Source organism: Natator depressus, chromosome 2 (assembly GCF_965152275.1).
Source record: "Natator depressus isolate rNatDep1 chromosome 2, rNatDep2.hap1, whole genome shotgun sequence".
Lineage (NCBI taxonomy): Eukaryota > Metazoa > Chordata > Testudines > Cheloniidae > Natator > Natator depressus.
Window position 1 is genome coordinate 162,492,552 of NC_134235.1, and position 22,298 is coordinate 162,514,849.

Genomic DNA, 22,298 nt, shown 5'->3' on the forward strand with positions numbered 1-22,298 from the left:
TATAACAGGGAAAGAGCCCACTTGGAAACGTCTTTCCCCCCAAAATCCTCCCAAACCCTGCACCCCCTTTCCTGGGGAAGGCTTGGTAAAAAATCTTCACCAATTTACATAGGTGAACACAGACCCAAACCCTTGGATCTTAAGAACAATGAAAAAGCAATCAGGTTCTTAAAAGAAGAATTTTAATTAAAGAAAAAGTAAAAGAATCACCTCTGTAAAATCAGGATGGTAAGTACCTTACAGGGTAATCAGATTCAAAACACAGAGAATCCCTCTAGGCAAAACCTTAAGTTACAAAATGACACAAAAAAACAGGGATATACATTCCATTCAGCACAACTTATTTTATCGGCCATTTAAACAAAACGGAATCTAACACATATCTAACTAGATTGCTTATTAGCCCTTTACAGGAGTTCTGAGCTGCATTCCTGCCCTGGACCCGGCAAAAGCAACACACAGACAGAGAGAAGCTTTGTTTCTCCCCCCGCCTCCAGCTCTGAAAGTATCTTGTCTCCTCATTGGTCATTTTGGTCAGGTGCCAGCGAGGTTATCCTAGCTTCTTAACCCTTTACAGGTGAAAGGGTTTTTCCTCTGGCCAGGTGGGATTTAAAGGTGTTTACCCTTCCCTTTATATTTATGACAACCTCCAATGATTAAAGCAAAAAGAATTTCAGTTTAACCTTTTATGAAGTTTGCTTATCTTTTACAAATCACACAGCCAAAATAGTCAAATTAGACTGGGCTGCCTTTCTGTTTTTGCTTTAGACAGCTTTATTTTTTGCTTCTTGTGCACTTAGCGCAAGGCTGTTGCATTTGATTTTCTAACCCACTAAGGGACCAGTTAAATCCAGAACAAAAACCTGTTTCCATTGAATTTGAAGAATAAATTTTGAAAACACCGACGATTTATATTGGACCAAATTCATCACAGCTGTAGCTCTATTGACTGTGGAGCTCATTTGCTACAAACACCTCCGGCGATGGGCATGTGACTGCCTTGCTCCCCGAGTGCATGTGATCATAATCTGACCATTGCAGAAATCACATCCCAAGAACTGAAAATCTCCAAAATAAAGTCAAACACAGGCAATAGCAAAATCCAGGGCCTTGTTTGTACGTGTGTGTGTTTGTTTTTTAAAATAAAAACATCTTTCACCATTGAAGAGATGTCCTCGTTAAGCTAAAGGTCACAGCTACAGACATAGCCATGAAATCACTCTTTTAAAAGTGTGATCAACTCTCAAAACAATTTTTTTACTCATTGTAAGTGTAATGACTGTAAGATGCAAATGCCTTGGTCAACAGCATAAGAATTGTTTTTGTAGCCAGACAGCCAGCCCTCCCCCCCCCTCAGACCAGCATTGCTGGGAACACGAGGGAACCAAAACAACAGGGCACTTAACATAAATTCCAGCACAGCCTTTGAAGCTGTGAGAAGCACAGGTGTGCTGCTACAATGTGCCTCTGGGAACATATACAACGATTAGGCTCACAGCAGACAGAGAAGCTGTGACAGACATGGCTCTTAGCCCCTACTAAATAGCGTGATGCACACACCCCAACATCCTAGGTGGGAAAATATTTACCCTAATAAAAGGAATGTCCAGTAGTCGAAACTTATTGTTTCTCTCCCTTGCAAGTGTAAACTACTCTTGCGAGAGCTGGCGTCACCCAGACAGACCAGCCCCAATTTGGCATAAGAAAGGAGAAAGAGAATAAAGGAGTACAGAGGTATAAGTATGGGACCTTTGAGTGCTTTTCACTATCTATCTGCTGGTCAGATAAGTGACAGCCTCCCAAGGCTTCTGCAGCTAAGAGGGTCCCTAAGCCTTGTCCCTTATTCGTCTTTCCGCGGAATTGAGTGACCGATCCTGGCTTGGCACCGCTGGAATCGAGAGATGCAAGGAGGGTAAGAAGCACCCACACCTGATCTCCTATCTTTAGTGTACACATATTTTGAAATAGAGCTCTATACTTTGTTTTCTTTCTTTGGGATTGTGGCTTCAGTTTTGTAACTTGTTTGTGTGTGTAACATCTCTACATTTAAATAAGTAGGCATTAGCAATTTTGTAACCACATGATTAGAATCTAGTTTAATAAATTTTGGTAACCATTTGTGCATAAGCCTGACTTGTTTCTCTGGTTTACTGTAAAGCAGCCAACACAATTAAAGAACCTCAGCCGTTTTGGCTATAAAGCCTGGCCATTAGGTGAGAGTACTAAGAGCCTAGCGTTGAGTTGTGCCACCTCCACGGGGCAAACTCTTGGGGCGCCTGTCAGTCAATCCTGACTGCCCACTGCGAAGGAGCTCTGAGCTCTAGCAGTTAAAGTCACGGGTGTTTAGGACCTTGGGGCATCCGTCAGCCTAGCCCAGGCTGCCCGCCGCAAAGGGACAGTGCGTCCTAGCGGTTAAAGTCACGGATGGTATAAAACGGGCATAGCTGGCACCTCACCAAACATCCTTGGCCATCGGCTAACACATAGCCATGAAATCACTCTTTTAAAAGTGTGATCAACTCTCAAAACAACTTTTTTACTCATTGTAAGTGTAATGACTGTAAGATGCAAATGCCCTGGTCAACAGCATAAGAATTGGTTGTGTTAGATCCGACATAATGGTCTTGTATCTAACAATGAGCAGATCATGACTGTGAGGGGTGCAGAGCCGCCTTGAAAGCAAACTAAAAAACATCGACCATCAATTCCCTGTGTTCTACGGAACAGAACATTACAGAAAAAAGGTCTGTAGGAGAATAAAGGGGCCCTTTTAAATTATGGTAAGAAAAAAACGTTTTTCTTGTTGAAAATGTGTTAGAGCTTTCAAAAAACATACGTAATAAAAATAAACACTGGGAAACTGTGGAAAAGCTAGAAACACGTATCTTAAAGTTAATATATCACCATGGTAATCCCATGTGTGTATAGCTTTATAGTCCACAGTTACATGCATAATACTCTATCTTTGGCTACCTGGCCTTAAAAAAGAATATTGCAATGTTCTACATAAGTGGTCAAAACCACTGTCTTTTACACTAGCATTGCTTCCATGACTGGCGTAATTATTATAGAAAAGTGTGTGTGTGTGAGAGAGAGAGAGAGAGAGAAAGAGAGAGAAAATTTGTTTAGAGACTGCCAGTGTCTTGACAAATAATTATAGCGCCTTCCCAATACCAAATCCAGTCAACAGTAGTTGCTCAGCTGCATGGGTTTGCTTTTTAGATAGGTCATTTTTTTCTAAATATATTTAGGATGGAGTATGGGAGAGGGAGGGGGGAGATGATGCTGCTGCTGCTGAATGTTAAATGCAAAGCACTTGGCTCTGATAGGCTAAGGGGAAGTGGTTACTCTGCCTATATAAACTGACAACAGCATCCTCTGTGCTTTATAACTGTCACAGGGGAGCAGAGAAAGAGGGAGTGGAGAAGGAATCTCACCAACTGGCTGTAAGTAACATTCTTTGTCCTTGTAGCTTCATGCTTAATAAATCCAAGAAGATAAATGCTTGGATTAATTCAACAGTTTGTTACTTCGCCTTAGAGTTCAGCTAATTAATTTTAAATATCCAGCCCATTTTATTTTAGAAGAGTAAATTGGAAGCACAAAAGACATTTGCATTTTTTTTAAAGCTAAGTTTGCACAGGTTAGTGTGTGCCTCTTGTTTTGTATTTATTCGTGCAGAGATAGAACAATCCAAATGTTTTCGTTTATGCGTGTGTATGTGTGACAGCCTTATAGAAAAATTAATAGGCTGCCAATCCAACTGCCACAGTTCTGGACAACCATGTAGACCTTTACAAATAAAACCAGATGTTTCTCTTCTGTATCTTCTTAATAAGAAAAAAAATCTATTTTGTTTCTATATGTGACATTCTTAAAGTGAACCTATCCTCCAGGGAAAGCAGTAGGATTTTTTTAATGGAAAATTAGCAAACTGCAAAAGCTGAGCAACTCAGAATGAAAGCTAAATGAGGTAACTTTGTATACTGACAAGGAAAATGGAAAGTACTAAATAGTGAAAAGTAGGAGCCACCTTACGCATGCATAACTCCTGTTAAAGACAATGGATGCAGAAGCAATTCAGGATCAGGTCAATTGTGTTGCCTGTAAATTTAAACCTGTTTGTGTTTGCCTCTATTTCACGCAGAACATCTAATAAAGGGCCTTCTCTTGCAGTTCTTAGTGAGACAACATTTACTTCAATGGGAATTTTGTCCAAGAAAAGATTGCAAATCAAAGGTGTAATCCTCTTGCCATAAAATTCAATGGCTAAAATCCCAAAGACTCCAATGGGGCCATATGCAGAGCTCAAGCCTTTAATTTACATTGGATTCTGCAACAAATGGGCAGAAGGATAGATAACACGTCGTTCTACTCTACTGACAATAAATGTATAAAGTTATCACAATACTTTGAGCCTATGCTGTCCTCAGTTGTTGAAATGTGTATGCTGTTTTAGATGTTATTAATATGTCTAATCTATAGGGCTTTCTGTTCAGTGTTGTTTGTGGGGGACCCCTCCCCCCTCAAGTAATATACATGTATATGTATGTCTCCTATCTGCATTTAATAATCTCAGTCCTTGATTTTAGCGTTTTTGTTGCTTTGCTTTGCTTTGTGCTTCAGAATGGGTCTGTTGAATTAGAGACCAGATAGGTGTTCATACAATTCGAAAGCATTAAATAATTGGTGATTAAAAACCTCCATATTCTCTTTGTGGTATCCGTTCTTTCTCTCTGCTCAGAAATTTCCTGGCACGCCTTAATAAACTTAAATAAGTGAGTTTAAAAAATAACCTTATCAACCAGAAACAGAATTTAAAGAAACCATAACTCTGTTGTTGATATTTTGTCAATGTGTACATAAAAATAACATGCATACTGTAATTGGAAGCAAATTTAGGCAATAATAATCAGAAATAGTTATTGCTATAAATGTATTGCCTAAGTTTGTCTCCATATATATGTATGTTTTATGAATATCTATAAAAATGCGTGGTGCTCTTCTTACTGCTTTTTAAAGTAAATAGAAAATAAGTTCAACGAGGTGTCTGCTGGCAATAAGTTGTGAATGAACTTCACATACTCAGTACATACAAGCTAGGGACTAGAAACAATTCTTCTAGAGTTTCAAACATACACCATTAAGATAAAATGTTGATGTGTTGTAATGTTCTAATTGTAAGGCAACCAGATACTGCTTGGTCAAGGTGGCAAAAGGCTATTATGTCAAGCATAGGTTGTATAGTATATAATACAATATCTAATGATATACTCAGGAAAAAATCTAAAAACTAAAGAACTTTAATTCTTATATGTAAATATAATGTAAATGCCATACAGTGACTGACCTTGATCGTACGTAGGATGCAGTGTCATTGTAGCTGTGTTGGTCCCAGGATACTAGAGACACAAGGTGGGTGAGGTAATACCTTTTATTGGATTAACTTCTGTTTGTGAGAGAAACAAGCATTCGAGCTTACACAGAGCTCTTCTTCAGATATCCTGCTGCCTGAAGTGACTCAAGAGTGCCAACCTCAGGGCAGGCTGTTAGGTAAAAAAAATCCCCAAATTGTTTGAGTTCTGTACTTAGATTTCAACAACCACTTAACGCCAAGTGTAAACTCCCGAGGCACTATAACAGCCTAAATATGGAATCACAGATAGTCCCCTTGGGGACTCTGATCGCTCTCATTACCAGCTGAGCGTATCTTTGTGATAGATGGTCCTTCCATCAAGAATCGCAACAATATTTAAGTTACTCCCAGTTCCAAAGGACCAGTCACTTACCCCAGGTCAATTGCCCCTTAGATCTTTATAGCGAACATAATACTTATAGCCATCCTAAAATAAATTAGATGAAGATTTATTAAACAGGAAATGGAAATGAGTTATTAACAAGGTTAAAGCAGGTAAACATATATACACAAATGAGTGACAATCTTAAATTTCAAACCGTAATAGAAGCTTCTATAATAACCAAGCTCTGTATGACCTGTAGGGCTAGCCCAAGCTAAGCCCTGGGGGCATCTTGTTTATGCCTAGTAAACCTTGCCACCCAGAGTCAAAACAGCATAGAAATACAGTTCTTTCTTGCTCCCATTGAAGCCAATAACAAGACTTCATTGTCTCTAATGGGAGCATGGTTGGGCCTCAACAGCAGATGATATATGATGGTGACACATGCCCGTAGATCTCTGTTGAATCTCTGGAGACTAATGAAGCTCAAGTAGAACACATTTTTGGTAATATTGCACTGTGATGGGGTAGTCTGCCATGGTTGTCAGCCTAGTTGTCAGCCATGGTTGTCAGTAGTGCCTAGTTGTCAGCCTCCCCCACCACCTGGCTTGGCCCTTTAAAGATTGGGAAGGGTTTAACAGATACATATAGAGACCTAAGGATCCTGGGAATGAATGATGATTAAGGAAGGAATTTGGAGGCTGTACCTCCAAGGGCCTGAAACCTTGCTGAGAAGGCAGGGCAAGGCTCCCCTCTCACCCAACCAATTGGGAAAAGGTTGGGAAAAGGGGAGCAGCATAAAGGCTGTCTCCTCTATCACTGCAGACAGATACTGACAGCGGAAGGCTGGCCAGCTGAACCCTCTGGAGTGGGAGGTTAACTGGGAAGTATGTTCAGCGGACGGGAGCTGGCAAAAGCCTTTCAACTGATTCCTCTAAGCCAATGGGGCCTCGGATACAACCCCATTCCCAGAAAGAAAACTGAAGGGGAATTCATGTTTACAGGAGAGAGATACTGATTGTTTTAAAGCAAAGGGCGGAGACTGCTAGCAGTACAATTCAGCTGCTACTGGGAAGAACTGAGACTGGCTTTTAGGAAATGCTTCTTTATCTGGTCCCAGGTGGTACAGTGAGGAGCTGCAAAGTTGAGGCAGGCACAGCAGAGTCTGCAGGTCTTGTGAAGAGGCTGGTGAGCGAGCTGAAAGTAGGAGCAGCCCAGAGAAAATGGTGGAGGGCTTGAAGGAATGGTCCTTAGCCACCTAAAATGGGTCCTGGGGCTGGAACCGAGAGGAGGTGTGGACCCTTGGTTCCCCTAGCTCTCCCCCAAGAGGAGAAACATGGGTGTCAAGAATAAAAGAAGCTAAGCAAGTACCAGGCAGAGGCCAGAGATGATCTTAAAAGTCATTAGATTTTGAGTTTCTATTTTCTGTTAACCCCCAGAAGGGGAATGGACTGAGCAGTGACCTGGCTGGAGGGCTAGGCCACAGACATTGTCAGACTGTTGTGGCACTAGGATAACTGAAAGGAGTGTTAGGCTAAGAAAATCCCTGTAACACTGCACCTGGACACTGGGGGGTACTCTGGAGGTGAGAGGCACAATGACATGCACTTATATACCTGGCATTCTATCTACCAGGTTGGGTTTGTTAGTGAATTAGGGCACTGACGTATGCAGGTAGTGTTTAGGAAATGGTAGGGGGAGAGAGGGAGGCACACAGACAGAAAGGTTAGTGAGCTGTGTCAGGAATTATAGTAGGTAGAACTTTGATCTCCATAGTAGTTCAGGGAGATGTAGCTATTTTCTAGGGAAATTTTGAAAGGCCAGTTGAAGAGAATCATGCAGATCAACCTCAAAATAAATAAATGCTCTCTCAGAAATTATAGCTGTTCCCTCAGGACCAAATATTAAAGATGCTGAGTGCCTCCTGAAATGCACGGCATGGGCCCAACAGGCCTGCAACTGACAGAAGTTTGGAATACCTGAACATCTCCCAGCAGCAACTGTACAGGATGGGGCCTTCATTGTTTGTGACCCAAGTAAAAAGAGACCACTCTCAGACATGAGAGAGAACCTGTGCTTGTGAAATTTCCAGCCAAACTGTGCAAACTCAAGTCCCAAACCTGCAATTCTTGTGCGTTCAGAAGTCTATTGACTTGAAAAATGTGGAAACGATAAATAAGTCTTTACATTTTGGGGTGCTTATCTCCCTGAACCTGGACTCTGAAGTTTTTTTGCGGTATCCTGTTGCTTCTCACCAATTCATATCCTGTGTATTGAAGCAGTTTTGTGATAAAGGTCAGCTCTCTTTCCATTGTGCTATTGCCTGCAGAGTACTTTTTGTGTGAAATATGTAGTGCCACGAGGGTAGCTTTCAAGAATTTGTTTTGCTGTGATCCTTGTGGCAGAGCTCATCCACTGTAATGGAGATTTCAGTCTTCTAGGTGTGGTTAACAGGGCAAAGTGATTTATTTAATCAGAGTCGTATATATTGTATTATCAACAGTTCGGAAGGAGAGCCAAAAAGATTATGTGGGTTCAAGATGGTGCTGTAAATCCCAGAAGAACTAAGATAAAGTAAGAGGGGAAAGAAGTGTGACTTTAAATGACCAGTGTGTTCATGCTTAAATCTTGTGCAATTCTATTGATCTCAGAGTGGTAGTTAATAGAACGGTTCAGGAGTTTTCCATTAAAAATGTTTTTGATAGAAAATGCAACTTCTTCAAATTTTTCCACAGGAAAATTTTGATTTTGATGAAATTTCCTGATTCTTTTCAGATGGTAAAATTTGAAATTACATCTTTTGTTTTGGGTAGGGTCAACCTGAATTTAAATATTTCAGTTTGTTGAACTGAATCAAAACAACTTTTGGTCAGTTAGATATTAATCTGTGTCAACTTGTACTGCCATGAAGCCTCCTGAGAGTTGTAATTTAGGTGTCTCATGCCCCATTCTCCTCTATGTGTGTGTCAACACAGAAAAGAAAAACCCATGGCTGGCCCATGCCAGCAGACTTGGGTTCCTGGGGCACAGGCTGTGGGGCCGTTTCATTGCTGTGTAGACTTCCAGGGTAGGGCTGGAGCCTGGGCTCCAGCCTGAGCCCAGATATCTGCACAGCAACGAAACAGACCCACAGCCTGAGCTCCATGAACCCAAGTTGGCTGGCATGGGCCAGCCGCGGGTGTCAAGTTGCTGTGTAGACATACCCTATGAGCTAGGCTCCCTGGTTGGACTACATCTCCCATGATGCACTGTGGTCTCCCATCTTCTTTAACTGCCATGGTACATCAGGGAAAAAATAATGCAGCCAGGAAGCCTGGCTCATAGAAAGGAAGGGGGCATGAAGCACCAGAACTACAACTACCATGAGGCACCACAGAAGATACAGTGCAATAACATTTTAACATTTCTGAATCAAAATTTTTCAGAACTTTCCATTCTACAAAAAATGTCAACTCTTTGTCATGATTTGGGACGAAAATAAATGTTGAAATACAGTATTAGAACAAGCAAGCAAACCAATACAATGCTTTTTCTGGCCAAGATTGTACCTGAAGGCACAACCCTGCACAATCCCAGGATTAGCCCTATTTTGCCTCAGTCACCCATCCTAGGCCCAATTTCCTCCTTGCTTTCCCCTTGCTTGGAGTAATCTGCTGCTGGCCTATACAAGGAAGCACAACACTTCTTCCAGCTCCCTGGCACACAAAGTTTGCAGGCTATACCATCCATTTGGATGGTGCAGCTTGCCCTACTGGAGCCTTTGGACAGCTTCACAGGCAGGGACAGAGGGGTAGCACAGCAATGGCACGCTGGGGCTATTTACATCCCCAAAGGCACCCAGATAGAGCAGTCCTTGCGGCTCCCCAGGACAGGATCTTCCTAGTTTTTTTGTGGGGTAGAGAGTAGACTAATTACTATCTTTCCACAACTGTGCAAAGGCCAGGGATGATTTAGCCCATTGCTTCCTCACATTACAACTAAAATTTGTATCCCTGAAAAGTGAATTTTGTAATAGGTGGGTAGAAAAGATTAAATAGGCTGAATAGAAACACAGAAGTTGGGAAGGATCGTCCATCCCCAGATCACCTGTAATGACAAGATATTGATCATGCTGGCTATGATTACCTAATGATGATTCCATTCTCATTGCTCTAGGGAAAGGGTAAAATCCCTGTAGGTCCTGAGCAAACGCTATATCTCAGAGAAAAGTTAATATACTCTAAAGGTGAAATCCTGGCCCCACTGAAGTTGACAGCAGAACTCCCATTGACTTAAATGAGGTCAGGATTTTAGTAGAAGGGCTCAAACCACAGAGTCTGGAGCTGCGGATGGATCCAAACATCCCCAAGCTTTGGATCTAATGTCCCACTGCTTAAGTTGGAATAAGTGTCCAGAACACAACTTATACTGTTAATGTAAATGAGACTTAATTGTATCATTATCAGAATAATCCTACAGAGAATCAGAAAGGTGTAAAGATACCTTTGAATTAAAAGAAATGTCAGCTCCCAAAGAAAATCCTGTTATAAGGAAACCTTACAACCTGTCACAGATTAATAACTATAATATTAAAATAATTGGTGATGAGAGAATATATGCAAATAAATTGATATTCATAGAATGTTGCTGAATTCATGCCCTTTAAATTGTTTTTTGGGAAAAGACAATGTCATGTGAAGAAATTTGTGTTAAACCACACTTTACTCTTGTGTGATACTAAGAAAAAGCAGAAGATCAAAGAGCTTGTGGCAGATGAGCAGTACCACTGTCTGTTCTGGCACACATGGATAGTTCACTGGACATAGAGATGTTGACTGAAATCTTAAACTGAATTAATACATGTTTAAAAGTACACAAGAAATATCCATGGTCAGTGGTGAATACATACAGGGCCAAATTCTGAAGTCCTTACTCCGTTTTTTTTATATGGTCCTCAGGCAAAACTTCCATTACCTTGGCAAACAAGAGTTAAATTTCCATACAACTTCCTACAACTTCCATATCTATGAAGTTTTAGACTGGGAAGAGAAGAACATGTACTACTCATGTGGCTTTTAAAGTATGCTATAACTACGAACTTATAAAATAAGGTTATAAAACAATCAGAATATGGATCAGGGTAGTACAAACTGAGGGCTATATTGGGGATATTTTGCAAGCAATAAAATATGTAGTTTTCTTTTAAAGAAAAGCTCTAAACTAAGTAAGCATCAGACTGACCATTGAGCTTTGTTTGTATTGTTTCAGCAGATGTATATACTGGCTAATGGTTTATGTTAATTTATTTAGCAACAGTTTGATAGAACTACCATTCAAACACTCAATGTGCCTGTCATAAATATAAAGGGAAGGGTAAACACCTTTAAATCGCTCCTGGCCAGAGGAAAAACTCTTTCTCCTGTAAAGGGTTAAGAAGCTAGGATAACCTCGCTGGCACCTGACCAAAATGACCAATGAGGAGACAAGATACTTTCAAAGCTGGAGGCGGGGGGAGAAACAAAGCTTCTCTCTGTCTGTGTGTTGCTTTTGCCGGGACCAGAGCAGGAATGCAGGTCAGAACTCCTGTAAAGGGCTAATAAGCAATCTAGTTAGATATGCGTTAGATTCTGTTTTGTTTAAATGGCTGATAAAATAAGTTGTGCTGAATGGAATGTATATTCCAGTTTTTGTGTCTTTTTGTAACTTAAGGTTTTGCCTAGAGGGATTCTTTATATTTTGAATCTGATTACCCTGTAAGGTATTTACCATCCTGATTTTACAGAGGTGATTCTTTTACTTTTTCTTTAATTAAAATTCTTCTTTTAAGAACCTGATTGCTTTTTCATTGTTCTTAAGATCCAAGGGTTTGGGTCTGTGTTCACCTATGCAAATTGGTGAGGATTGTTATCAAGCCTTCCCCAGGAAAGGGGGTGTAGGGTTTGGGAGGATTTTGGGGGGAAAGATGTTTCCAAGCGGGCTCTTTCCCTGTTATATATTTATTAGGCGCTTGGTGGTGGCAGCAATAAAGTCCAGGGGCAAAGGTAAAATAGTTTGTACCTTGGGGAAGTTTTAACCTAAGCTGGTAAAAATAAGCTTAGGGGGTTTTTCATGCAGGCCCACACATCTGTACCCTAGAGTTCAGAGTGGGGAAGGAACCTTGACACTGCCATTGCCAGCATATCCCTGGTTACTATTTGAAATTCTGAGTCATAAAGCCCCTTGGATTGCAGAGGAGAAGATACACTGTTTGCTCAGTGACTGTCTTTCAGATGGGAGATCAAACTCAAGATCGGGCATCAGAACCATACAAGAAGAGAGGCCATACTGACTAGAGTCATTTTACATTTTGTAAGCTAAGAACATCTAGATACCAGATCAGGGAAAGCGGTCCTAAGCTAGCCCCAGTATTGACCATCTCAGTAAGGCATAGAGAGCTGGTATTAAGCACTTAAGTTACTTGTGTTTAACAATTATATAACTCTAACACAACAGGAACCAGTCTCTGGTTTTGGCTGCAGGCTGTAGCTTCCTGTAGTCCAGAACTTTGCTTTCCTTAACACAGCACTTGTACATGACAGTCGTGGCTGCTCCACATGGACTCCGATTCCTCTTTAGTAGCATCAATGCATTTATCCAAGGGTGTTTATTAGTGATCTCTTTCTTTTTCAGCTTATGAGACAATGCTTGCTGTGATACTGTAAAGAGCCAATTACTGAACCAAAAGATTCTACCTCTTTTCAAGACTTCAGCCAATTACGAACTACCAACACAGATAATTTATATCTAAGTAAATACTTGTGTTCTGTTAACCAGGTGATGCTCAGGTTTTTCCTAATATAGTTAATCTCTTACAAAGCTAATACCTGATTGTGTGTGTGTGTGATCTAAGCATGATAGTCACTTGTTTTCAAAATACATAACTGTGTTTCACCAACCAGTTCCACTATGGATACTGAGAAACAACTCCGTGAATATGAACGAGTGATTGTAAAGAACTCAGAACATTTAATGAGCTTGACCCTGCATTATCTAAGCACTCAAAACCTACATTGGCAACGCACCAGCGGAAATTGTGTGTGTGCAAGGATTACAGGATCAGGCTCTCTCTGAGTATAGCTGATTATTAGCATTATTTATTAATCATTATTATTAATTGTAGTAGTCCCAGAATTCCCATTAAGGATCATGGTCGCACTGTACTATATGCTGTACACACAAACCATAAAAATGAGGGTCTTCACCCTAAGGAGTTTAAAATGAGCTGTATGACATGAGGCAACAGGTGGATATCACACAGACAGGGGGAGTAGAATACAACACTAAAATCATTGTGATTATTGTGGTAAGTACGACACCCCCTCTGTCTAGCCCTCGTCTTTTAATATGGCACTATATCCTATATATTGTATAACGCTGCAACTGAAAGGATGATGTGTGTGCACCACGGGTAGTGGGGATTGAACTTGTGTGACCTCTTGCGCTTAATGCATTAGCCTCCACTGCCTGAGCTGAAAGAATCAGCTTTGTCAATCAAGGATGTAGCAGGCTCAGCAACTTCTCTGTGTTCCAGCCACCCATCGAGGGGGACAGAACGCCACACTAAATGGGTGTGGGTTGGATATGTGTACCAATAAACTAAGAATCGGCTAGATGTCTCCCAATGAGGCCAGCTTCAGCTTTTAGATACCTAAATAAGTGGCCAATTTTAAGAGATTCGTTCAAAAGTGACTTCTCTTTCTCCTTAGGTTTTTCTGATATTGATCCTTCCAGCGCCAATTAGCATGGATACCACAGAGTTCCGAAAGAGAGGGAAAGAGATGGTGGACTACATTGCAGATTACTTCGAGCAGTTAGATAAGAGACAGGTGTACCCTGATGTGGAACCGGGATACCTGAGACCCCTCATTCCAGACTCTGCACCTCAGGACCCTGAGAGCTTTGAGGATGTCCTTAAAGATGTTGAAAGGATAATCATGCCAGGGGTAAGAACATCTTGAAAACAAAGTTACAGCATATTATAAAGCCTATGGGTGAAATCCTCGGCCCAGTGAGCTCGATGGCAAAACTCCCATTGACTTCTGTAAGGCCAGGATTGCACCCTAATTTTTTATACTTAGATATGACAAAGCACTTGACACAGTAAATGTTTCTATTCTTATTAGAAACTATCACTCCTATATTTGTGCTTCAAAGGGCCTGTTCTTGGAATTAATCTCCTCGACCCTAGATAGGACTAGAAAAGGCATGTTTCATCACTTTCATTTTTATCTGACCTATAGCTGATATGCTTTCTACTCCTAAAGCACACTAGATCTTTTATAAACCAGGATTTTTATCCATAACATGCAGTACATAAAACACTTGTTTGAATTTCTTGTTTAAATGTCAAGACTCTCACATGGCTTTTCTTTTTATTACTAGGTTGACTAGAAAAGATTTTTCCACCTATGTAGCCTGTTAACTTACTCTCATAAATATTGGCTTCTTCCAACATCTTTTAATGCAGATGACCCCTATCTAAATATCACCTTCTGGATCAGTGTTGAAACGGACAATGCAAGACACAGCAATTGATAGTGTCTCAACTCTCTGACTCCCTTTTGCTGTTATCTTAGTCAGGATTGGCTGTCATTCTTCTTTTAAACCCGAGCTCATTTCTCAAGGTCTCTGGGCAGGTTCAGAGGTGAGTAAGTGGTTAGTAAACCCAAAGGGCATGGCTACACTAGAGCGCTTACAGCAGCGCAGCTGTACTGATGCAACTGCACCACCATAAGCTCTCTAATGTAGCCACTGTAAGCTGACGGGCGAGAGTTCTTCTGTTGGCTTAATTACTCCAGTCTCCGTGAGTGGCAGTAGCTATGTCGGTGGGAGAGGTTCTCTTGACAACATAATGCTGTCCACACCAGCGCTTATGTTAGTGTAACTTATGTCGCTCAGGGGGGTAGTTTATTCATACACCTGAGTGATGAAAGTTATGCTGACATAAGCTGCAGTGTACACATTGCCTTGGCCAGGGATTTCCCCTTGTGCTCTTACAGAGGAAGTGAACTGGGGTTACTTCTGAAACTTACATAGCCTCTTTTGAGATAGATAAAGTTCTTGTGACTGTGATAATACTAAATATGGAACCAGTGTAGTGTAAACTTGATTAGTTAGTATATTGTTGTGATAAATTTGATCCCTTTTCATCGGCCAGTGTAAATATTTGTCCATCTGATACACTTTATCTGAACTGATTACTGTGGCACCTGCTGTCTTTTCACAAGCAAACCGAACTCAGTGGGAGTCTTTCCATTAAGTTCAAGGATCAAGCCCTAAACACAGCTGAAATGCCCACAGCAAAAGCATTGTGAGTAAGAGAATTGTGACCAAGGCGTGGAACCATAGCTCACAGTTACCCAGGTAGTCTTGTCTCTGTATACACCTATACTGAGCAACATAATTATGTGGGTGTTTAGGTTTAATCCTATATATGCACTGTGGAGCAGATGCTCAGCTGATGCAAATTGTCACAGTTCCATTGATTTCAATGCCAATTACACCAGCTGCAGATCTGCCACATAGATTTTTATATAATTAATGAAATTTAGAACTGTTCAGGAATGGGAATTTCCATTCCATGAAAAACTTTGAGATTTTGAAAATTGTTTATTTTCCAATTCAGAATAAAATAAAAAAAAGCTTTGAAATTTTCTGCAAAAAGGAATTTTTTTAAGACATCATTTTGGATCATTTGGAATGTAAAGTTTTAATAAATGTTTCATTCTGACTTTGATTTTTTAAAATAAATTTCAATTTCAATAGCATCATCAAAACATGTAGGAAATTTCATCAAAACCAATATAGTCCTGATGAAATGACATTTTCTGATTGAAAAACCAATTATATGAAATGTAATGTTATTTTAATCACATAAATGCCAGACATTTCTGAATCAAGGTTCCCATAGTAAGCTTGACTCTGCATTACTTGTATATATTAATGACAAAAGTCTCACGAAATATTGGCCAAGGTAATCCATTATTAACCAAATATAGAATAGTAGAAATTGCCTGTACTTTCTTTAAACAGAGACATATGTAACATTCTTTGTTACTCTGGGAAGGTTTTTATGAGTTTATTTTTTTAGGATTTTTTTAATGTGGAGGGAGATAAATTGCATCTTATTTCCCTTCTCATCTCAACCCTTCTTCACCCCAAAATCGCTGAAACTCCTTGCAATAATACTGGGCTTGTAGACAGTATTTTTCAATGATAGCAGTCAAAACATCTTACAAATCGCTATATTTGCTGTATTCATTTTACCCATGGGGGACTGAAGCCCAGAATGGTAAAATGACTTGACTGAAGTCTCACAGCAGGTCAGTGGCAGAGATGAGACTGGAACCCAACTGTCTTATCTCCCAGGCCCATGGCATATCCACTGTAAGGTTAAGACCAATGTATTTTGGTGGGTCTCTGTGGCTATCCCTGCCACACAGACATTCCCTAGACAAAGAAATAAAAAATGGTGGCTTCACTGAAGAATGGCAAGAATCAGTGGCAACATATGATAAGTATAGAGAGTCTATTCCCCTCAAGGTTCACACAATAGAATAGTAGGCTTCTGTGAGTCAATAGGGGTAAACCTTCTGGAAACACCAGTATATTAGTTAAATTGGAGAGGCATCTTCAAAAGAGAGTTTTCACAATAAGGTCATGCATAGGTGCCAACTCCATTAGTGGGTGCTCAGCACCCATCGGCAGTCCCGCCGATCAGCTCCGATCAGGAAATTGGAGGAGCGAGGGTGGGGTGTAATCGGAGGAGGGGGTGGGGCAGGGGCAGGAAGAGGTGGGGTGGAGCTTTGGGGGAAGGGGTGGAGTGGGGGTGGGGCCTGGGGCAGAGCAGGGGTTGGGCACCGCTGGGGAAGTGAGGAAGCCTGCACCTGTAAGATCATGGCTATTTTTTCCACTTTAAAACAAATCCCTCCTGCTTTGTGGTGACCAAAATGATTCAGTTCAACAGTAGGTACACCCACACAACAAGCGAGGATTTAATCCTTGTATGAAAGGTCTTTTGCTGAAGAAAGAACATCACAGAAAAACTTGGCACGGGTTAGGGAAAATCCAACAAATAAAATGTATTTGAGCAGCTTCAGGCTTAGTGTTGTTGAACCCAAGGCATTTGTAGCAACGTCTCTTTCCTCAACCTCTCTCTGACTGTTGTTTATCACTGTGAGGCTGATAGTAAAAGAAACATCTTTATCACATTCTTTGTGATATTTGCCTAACTGTCTCAATATTCATGTGGCAACTTCCACAGATGCACCTTGGCTTTTTCAGTGATAACAGCCCCCCCCTTCCCCCCAGGTCAGAATTATTGTCCTTTTTCTTTTCACTGTGTGGTGTAGTTAGAATCTACTGTGTTTCATCAAGTAAATGGCTTGCAGCTAGTAGGCAGTTTAACTTGATTAACCCAAGATGAATGTCACATCGTTTTAAGGATCATGCAGGATTATAGCTCTGGTGATAATCACCTGCGTTGCTGGCTGATTATGAATGTCACCATGAATCTGTGCATGTGGGTCTGGTGACCATGGGAGTTTTTATGCTAGGAAGGAGCAAGCCTTTTACTGGAGTTTCTATGGCATTCATTCTTCATATGAATCTTTCAGCTTGTAATATTGTGTGCAAACCACTGGGAAACAATTTGTATTAATGCCACACGCAGCTTATGGGTGTTTTCATGGAAAAGGCTGCAAATGAGCAATATAGTTTTTCATATCTTAAATATTTTTGGGAAGGCTTATAGCTCAAGCCCTTCCTGGTCCCTCAGAAGACCCTAATCTTACCCTTGATCAGCTAGAACCTGGGGTTTGAGATTTCTGGTTTGTTTGTTTTTAATGGTTAGATTCTGGAATATTTCAATGTGTAGTGTGTATTTAATTAAAGATGTATCTCCTATTGGAAAGGGATTAGGTGACATAACTGGCCTTTCCCTTCTTTAAGTGAGTGTATTTATTGCTTGTTGCACAGCTCCTCATCCTTTTTCACAAACTTCTTCCCATGTAGCTGTTGAGTTGTACTTTGAGGCAATATTACCCATGAGGCATGCCAGGGCTATTTAAAAGGCTGTAAAATGGGGGAAATTAGGGGCTAACAGATGGCACCAGGCGACAAGGTGCTGCTTTCAACTGGTGAGCTTGGAAAGTACAGTATATGCTATAAATGTTCTAAGTGATCACTGTCAGAAAGGCAGGATCCCTTCCCTTCACAGAAAGTAGAGGCCTGTCTACGCTACAAAATTAAGTCGACTTTATCTAATTGGACCTCAAGGCTCCGAATTAATTAAGTCGATTGTGCATGGCCACACCATGTCTCAATGGAGTGTGTCCTCGCTAGCAGTGCCTTCATCGGTGCACTAAGCAGTGCATCGTGGGTAGCTATCCCAAAGTACAACTTGCCTCAGTGTGTTTTGGGAAGTTTGTGCAATGCATCATGGGACCAAAACATTGTCACAGCAGAGAATGGGTACATTGCATTGGCATCCCATGATGCACTATGCTCAAAGGCAAACAACCCTGTGGTTTTTGTGCCTTAAAACCACCGCACGTATGCCAAAACCCCAGAAGCATGGAGCCTGCTCAATTGTGCACTCTTGCTGTGAGCATCTCAAACACCTCACGCCTTCCCCTGCAGTATTTCCAGAGCCGAAGTAGGGTCCGCCGCGCAGAACATAGCGATGTCCTGCAAGCCGCCCTGCTGCAAGCCATTGAAAAAAACAATTCACAGTTGCTGCAGGCAGTCACAGAGCAGCTGCACTCTGTTGAGCGCTGTTTCTGACCCCGTGAAACAAGCACTGACTGGTGGGACCGCATCGTTTCGCAGGTCGGGGATGATGAGCACTGGCTGCGGAACTTTTGAATGCAGCCACCTTCCAGGAACTTTGTGCAGAGCTTTCCCCTGCCCTGCAGTTCAGCAACACAAAAATGAGAGCTGCTTTGACAGTGGAGAAGGGAGTGGGGATTGCTGTTTGGCAACTTGCAACCCCAGACAGTTACTCGTCAGTGGGGAATCAATTTGGAGTAGGTAAATCAACCATGGGAGCTGCTGTGCTCCGAGTGTGCAGGGCCATTAATCGACTTATGCTACTAAGGGTAGTAAGTCTGGGAAATGTGCAGGACATAGTGATAGTTCCTTAATTGCGGTGGGGTGATAGATGGCACACACATCCCCATCTTGGCACCAGACCACCTTGCCAAAGAGTACATAAACCAAAAGGGATACTTTTCAATGGTGTTGCAAGCACTGGTGGATCACAGGGGGCGTTTCACCGACATCAACATAGGATGGTCAGGAAAGGTTCATGCCGCGTGCATCTTTAGGAACTCAGGTCTGTTTAAAAAGCTGCAATCTGGGACTTTCTTTCCAAACCACAAAATGAACACTGACAATGTTGAGATGCCTATAGTTATCCTGTGGGACCCAGCCTAGCCCTTGCTCCCATGGCTTATGAAGGCATACACCGGCCATCTGGACAGCAGTAAGGAACGGTTCAACTATAGGCTCAGCAAGTGCAGAATGGTGGTTAAATGTGCCTTTGGTTATTTGAAAGGGTGCTGGAGAAGTTTACTAACAAGGTTGGACCTTCGTGAAGAGACCATCCCCATAGTTATAGCTGCCTGCTGTGTCCTCCATAATATCTGTGGGGGGAAAAAAAGGGGAGAAATTTTCTGCAAGGGTGGATAGTTGAGACAGATCTCATGGCAGCCATTTTTGAGCAGCCAGATACCAGGGCAATAAGAAGAGCACAGCAAGGGGCACTGCATATCCGTGAGGCTTTGAAAAGCCATTTCAATAATGAGTGACAGTAATGTGAGTGGCTTGTCTGCATTGTGCTTTCCCAAACCTTTACCTGCCTTGTATCACTGTCCCTGTAAAGCCAACTCCTCCCCTGCTTCTACTCAATAAAGAACATTTATTTCTCAAATCCATTTACTTTATTTAACAAAAATAAGTAAAGAGGAAGAACAGGAAAAAGAGGTAACCTTGGGGAAAAGGGTAAAGTTGTAAAGTTGGAATGTGAGAAACATTTTCAACTGTGTAACATAACACCGCATTCCAGACCATCAAGGGAGAATGGTCTCCCTCTGTTCCTTGTACCCTCCCCCTGAGTTAAGTGAAAGGGATAATGGACTTTTCACCCATGCCTCATGGAACACTTCGGGGAGGGTGATTCTGCGCCAGGCGATGCTGGCTGGCTGTCCACCAGGGTCCGCAGGGGGACTCTACCCTCCTGCTTCTGTTCCTACAGTTCAACCAGACACATCAACATGCCTGCTTGGTCCTTCATAATCCGAAGCATCTCATCCTGCGCCACACACTCTTGCTCATTGGAAGCTTTCCTGCTCTCCAAATCCATGTCTAACTTCTCGGACAGTGAAATCCTCCATGCTCTCAGATCTGTCTCAGCTGTCCCAGAGGCGTTCATTATCTCGGTGAACATGTCCTCCCGTGTTCTCTTTCTCCTCCTTCTAATCAGCGAAAGTCTGCTTTCAGGACACATTTCCAGCTGTCAGTTATGGGGAAAAATAAAGAAGCCACTGTACGTGAATAAAATGTTTCCATAGCAAGGCCGTTTTCATTTAAAAAAAACAACCAAACTCTTATTACACTAGGTGCAGCCAGAACATCATCAGAATCTGTAACCTTTCACTGTGCCGTTTTGCTGCTCCCGCCATGGTGAGTGTGCCCCCCCCCACCTCCTGGGTCATAGGTGACCGCACTTTTAATGAAGTTTATGGCAGGTTCATGTCGGGAGCAGAGGTAGCTAGTCGAACAATGGCCCTTCCCCATAGCATCACGGCAAGCTGTTTATGAATGGGGGATGGGAGGGGGGAGGGAACATTTTCACTCCCAAATTGCGGAATCTCTCATGTGGGGCCCCAGTCCCCTTTCAGCCACTTTAAACTACTTGCCGATCCATACCAAGCACAGTAAAGCCACATTAACAGCTGCGTGGTTTGGCAATCCAGAATGGGGGGGGGTGGGAGAAATGGGGCGTGTCTATATGCCCTTTTTTTCTTATAAGAACATTTTTAATGAGAACTTCCCCCATTTCCCCTAGGGGACCCTGTGTGATGTGATAATCTCCTGAGGGTAACAGAGGCAGAAAGGAAGGCGATGTTGCAAGTGTCTGGGTATAGACTCGGTCCTTATGCTGCTATGCTGTGTACCACAATAATGCCAGCAGAATTAATTCAGGAGTTGCGTGGGAAAGTGTTCTGCCATGGTGGAAGAAATAAGACTGCCCTGTCTAGAAACTTTCTGCCAAGGATTGCAGAGTACCACCATGAAAATTTCCTAGAGATATCCGTGAAGGATTCCCGGGCTATCCCAGTCCACATAAACAGTCTTTTCTGGGGGCCACCCTCTGCATAGCTGGAGCGGCCTCTTCTAAGCAGAGAACCACAGCACCTCGCTTTTTCTTCTCAGTAAATATGCGAAACTACCGAATTTGTGTGCCTGCTAAAGTTTAACTGAATTTGATTGTAACTGTATTCTCAACAGACGTGCCTTCCCTGGCATCACAGTCGGCCACCATGATGTCCTGCGACCCACAGGGCTCCAGGGTTAAAAATATTTCCTGGCTCTCTGGGAGAATGGAGCCACCTCTCGCCTGTCTCCCATTCTCCTCCTCCTTCTCTTCCTCATCCACCATATCATCCTTCTTGTTGTCCCTAGACTCATATACCTGTGAGGTGTCCACATTATTTGTGGGGGTGCTGGTAGGATCACCCCTGAGAATCGCATGCAGTTCGTTGTAGAACCGGCATGTGTGGGGTTCAGCACCAGAAAGACTGTTCGCCTCTCTTGCCTTCTGGTATGCTTGGCGAAGTTCTTTTATTTTCACATGGCACTGCTGTGTGTCCCTCGTGTAGCCCTTCTCTCCAATTCCACGAGCGATCTTTGCATAAATGTCAGCATTTCTTCTGCTGGATAGGAGCTCTGCCTGCACAGATTCTTCTCCCCACATGTGGTGTTTAGATGCTGCTTGTAATTATTAGGACTGGGAGCACTGGCTGTTGGGAATCTGAAAGAACAGGAAACGGGGGAGGGGGAGAGCTGAGGAGGCAGGTTGAGAGCTACCAAGGGTGCAGCAGCAGCTTGGTAAAGAGGTTTTCCACTTTAAAAATAAAGTTCTGTTGAAGTTTGTTAGTACCTTGCCTGGTTGCTACAACATTTTGGCGATGAGGATGGATCTTCTGCTTCTGAACCCACCTGCACCCTTTCTGCAAAGCCCAGGTGATCCTCCAATTGCTTTTACTGCCTGGATCCATATGTTTAAGACTTATCTGCTTGCAATCACTGCTACAGAGATTTCTGAAGTAAGAAAGCATGCTCTGCTAATCCACTGCCTTGGAGCAGAAGGGCAGCGTATATTTTACACTTTTCCCCTTGCAAATGATAAATATGAGACTGCAGTCACTGCATTAAAGAACTTTTTTGTGCCAAAAGTGAATGTAGTAGCTAATCGCTACAGATTTTGCCAGCATGAGCAGAAAACAGGGGAGATTATAATGCAGTATATTGCTTCCCTGA

General features: G+C 42.1%; 1 protein-coding gene across 2 annotated transcripts in view; it reads left to right on the forward strand.

Moving 5' to 3' along the window:
- Positions 1-22,298, forward strand: part of DDC (dopa decarboxylase) — a 121,114-nt gene that overhangs the window by 11,330 nt on the left and 87,486 nt on the right. Inside the window, exons 2-3 of one of the 2 annotated variants that reach the window (XM_074945241.1) lie at positions 3,401-3,446; positions 13,463-13,699. In XM_074945241.1, coding sequence (XP_074801342.1) covers positions 13,499-13,699 — 201 coding nt within the window. In that variant the 5' untranslated portion in view covers positions 3,401-3,446; positions 13,463-13,498. The remainder of the gene's footprint in view (positions 1-3,400; positions 3,447-13,462; positions 13,700-22,298) is intronic. The other variant, XM_074945242.1, reaches the window with a different exon arrangement.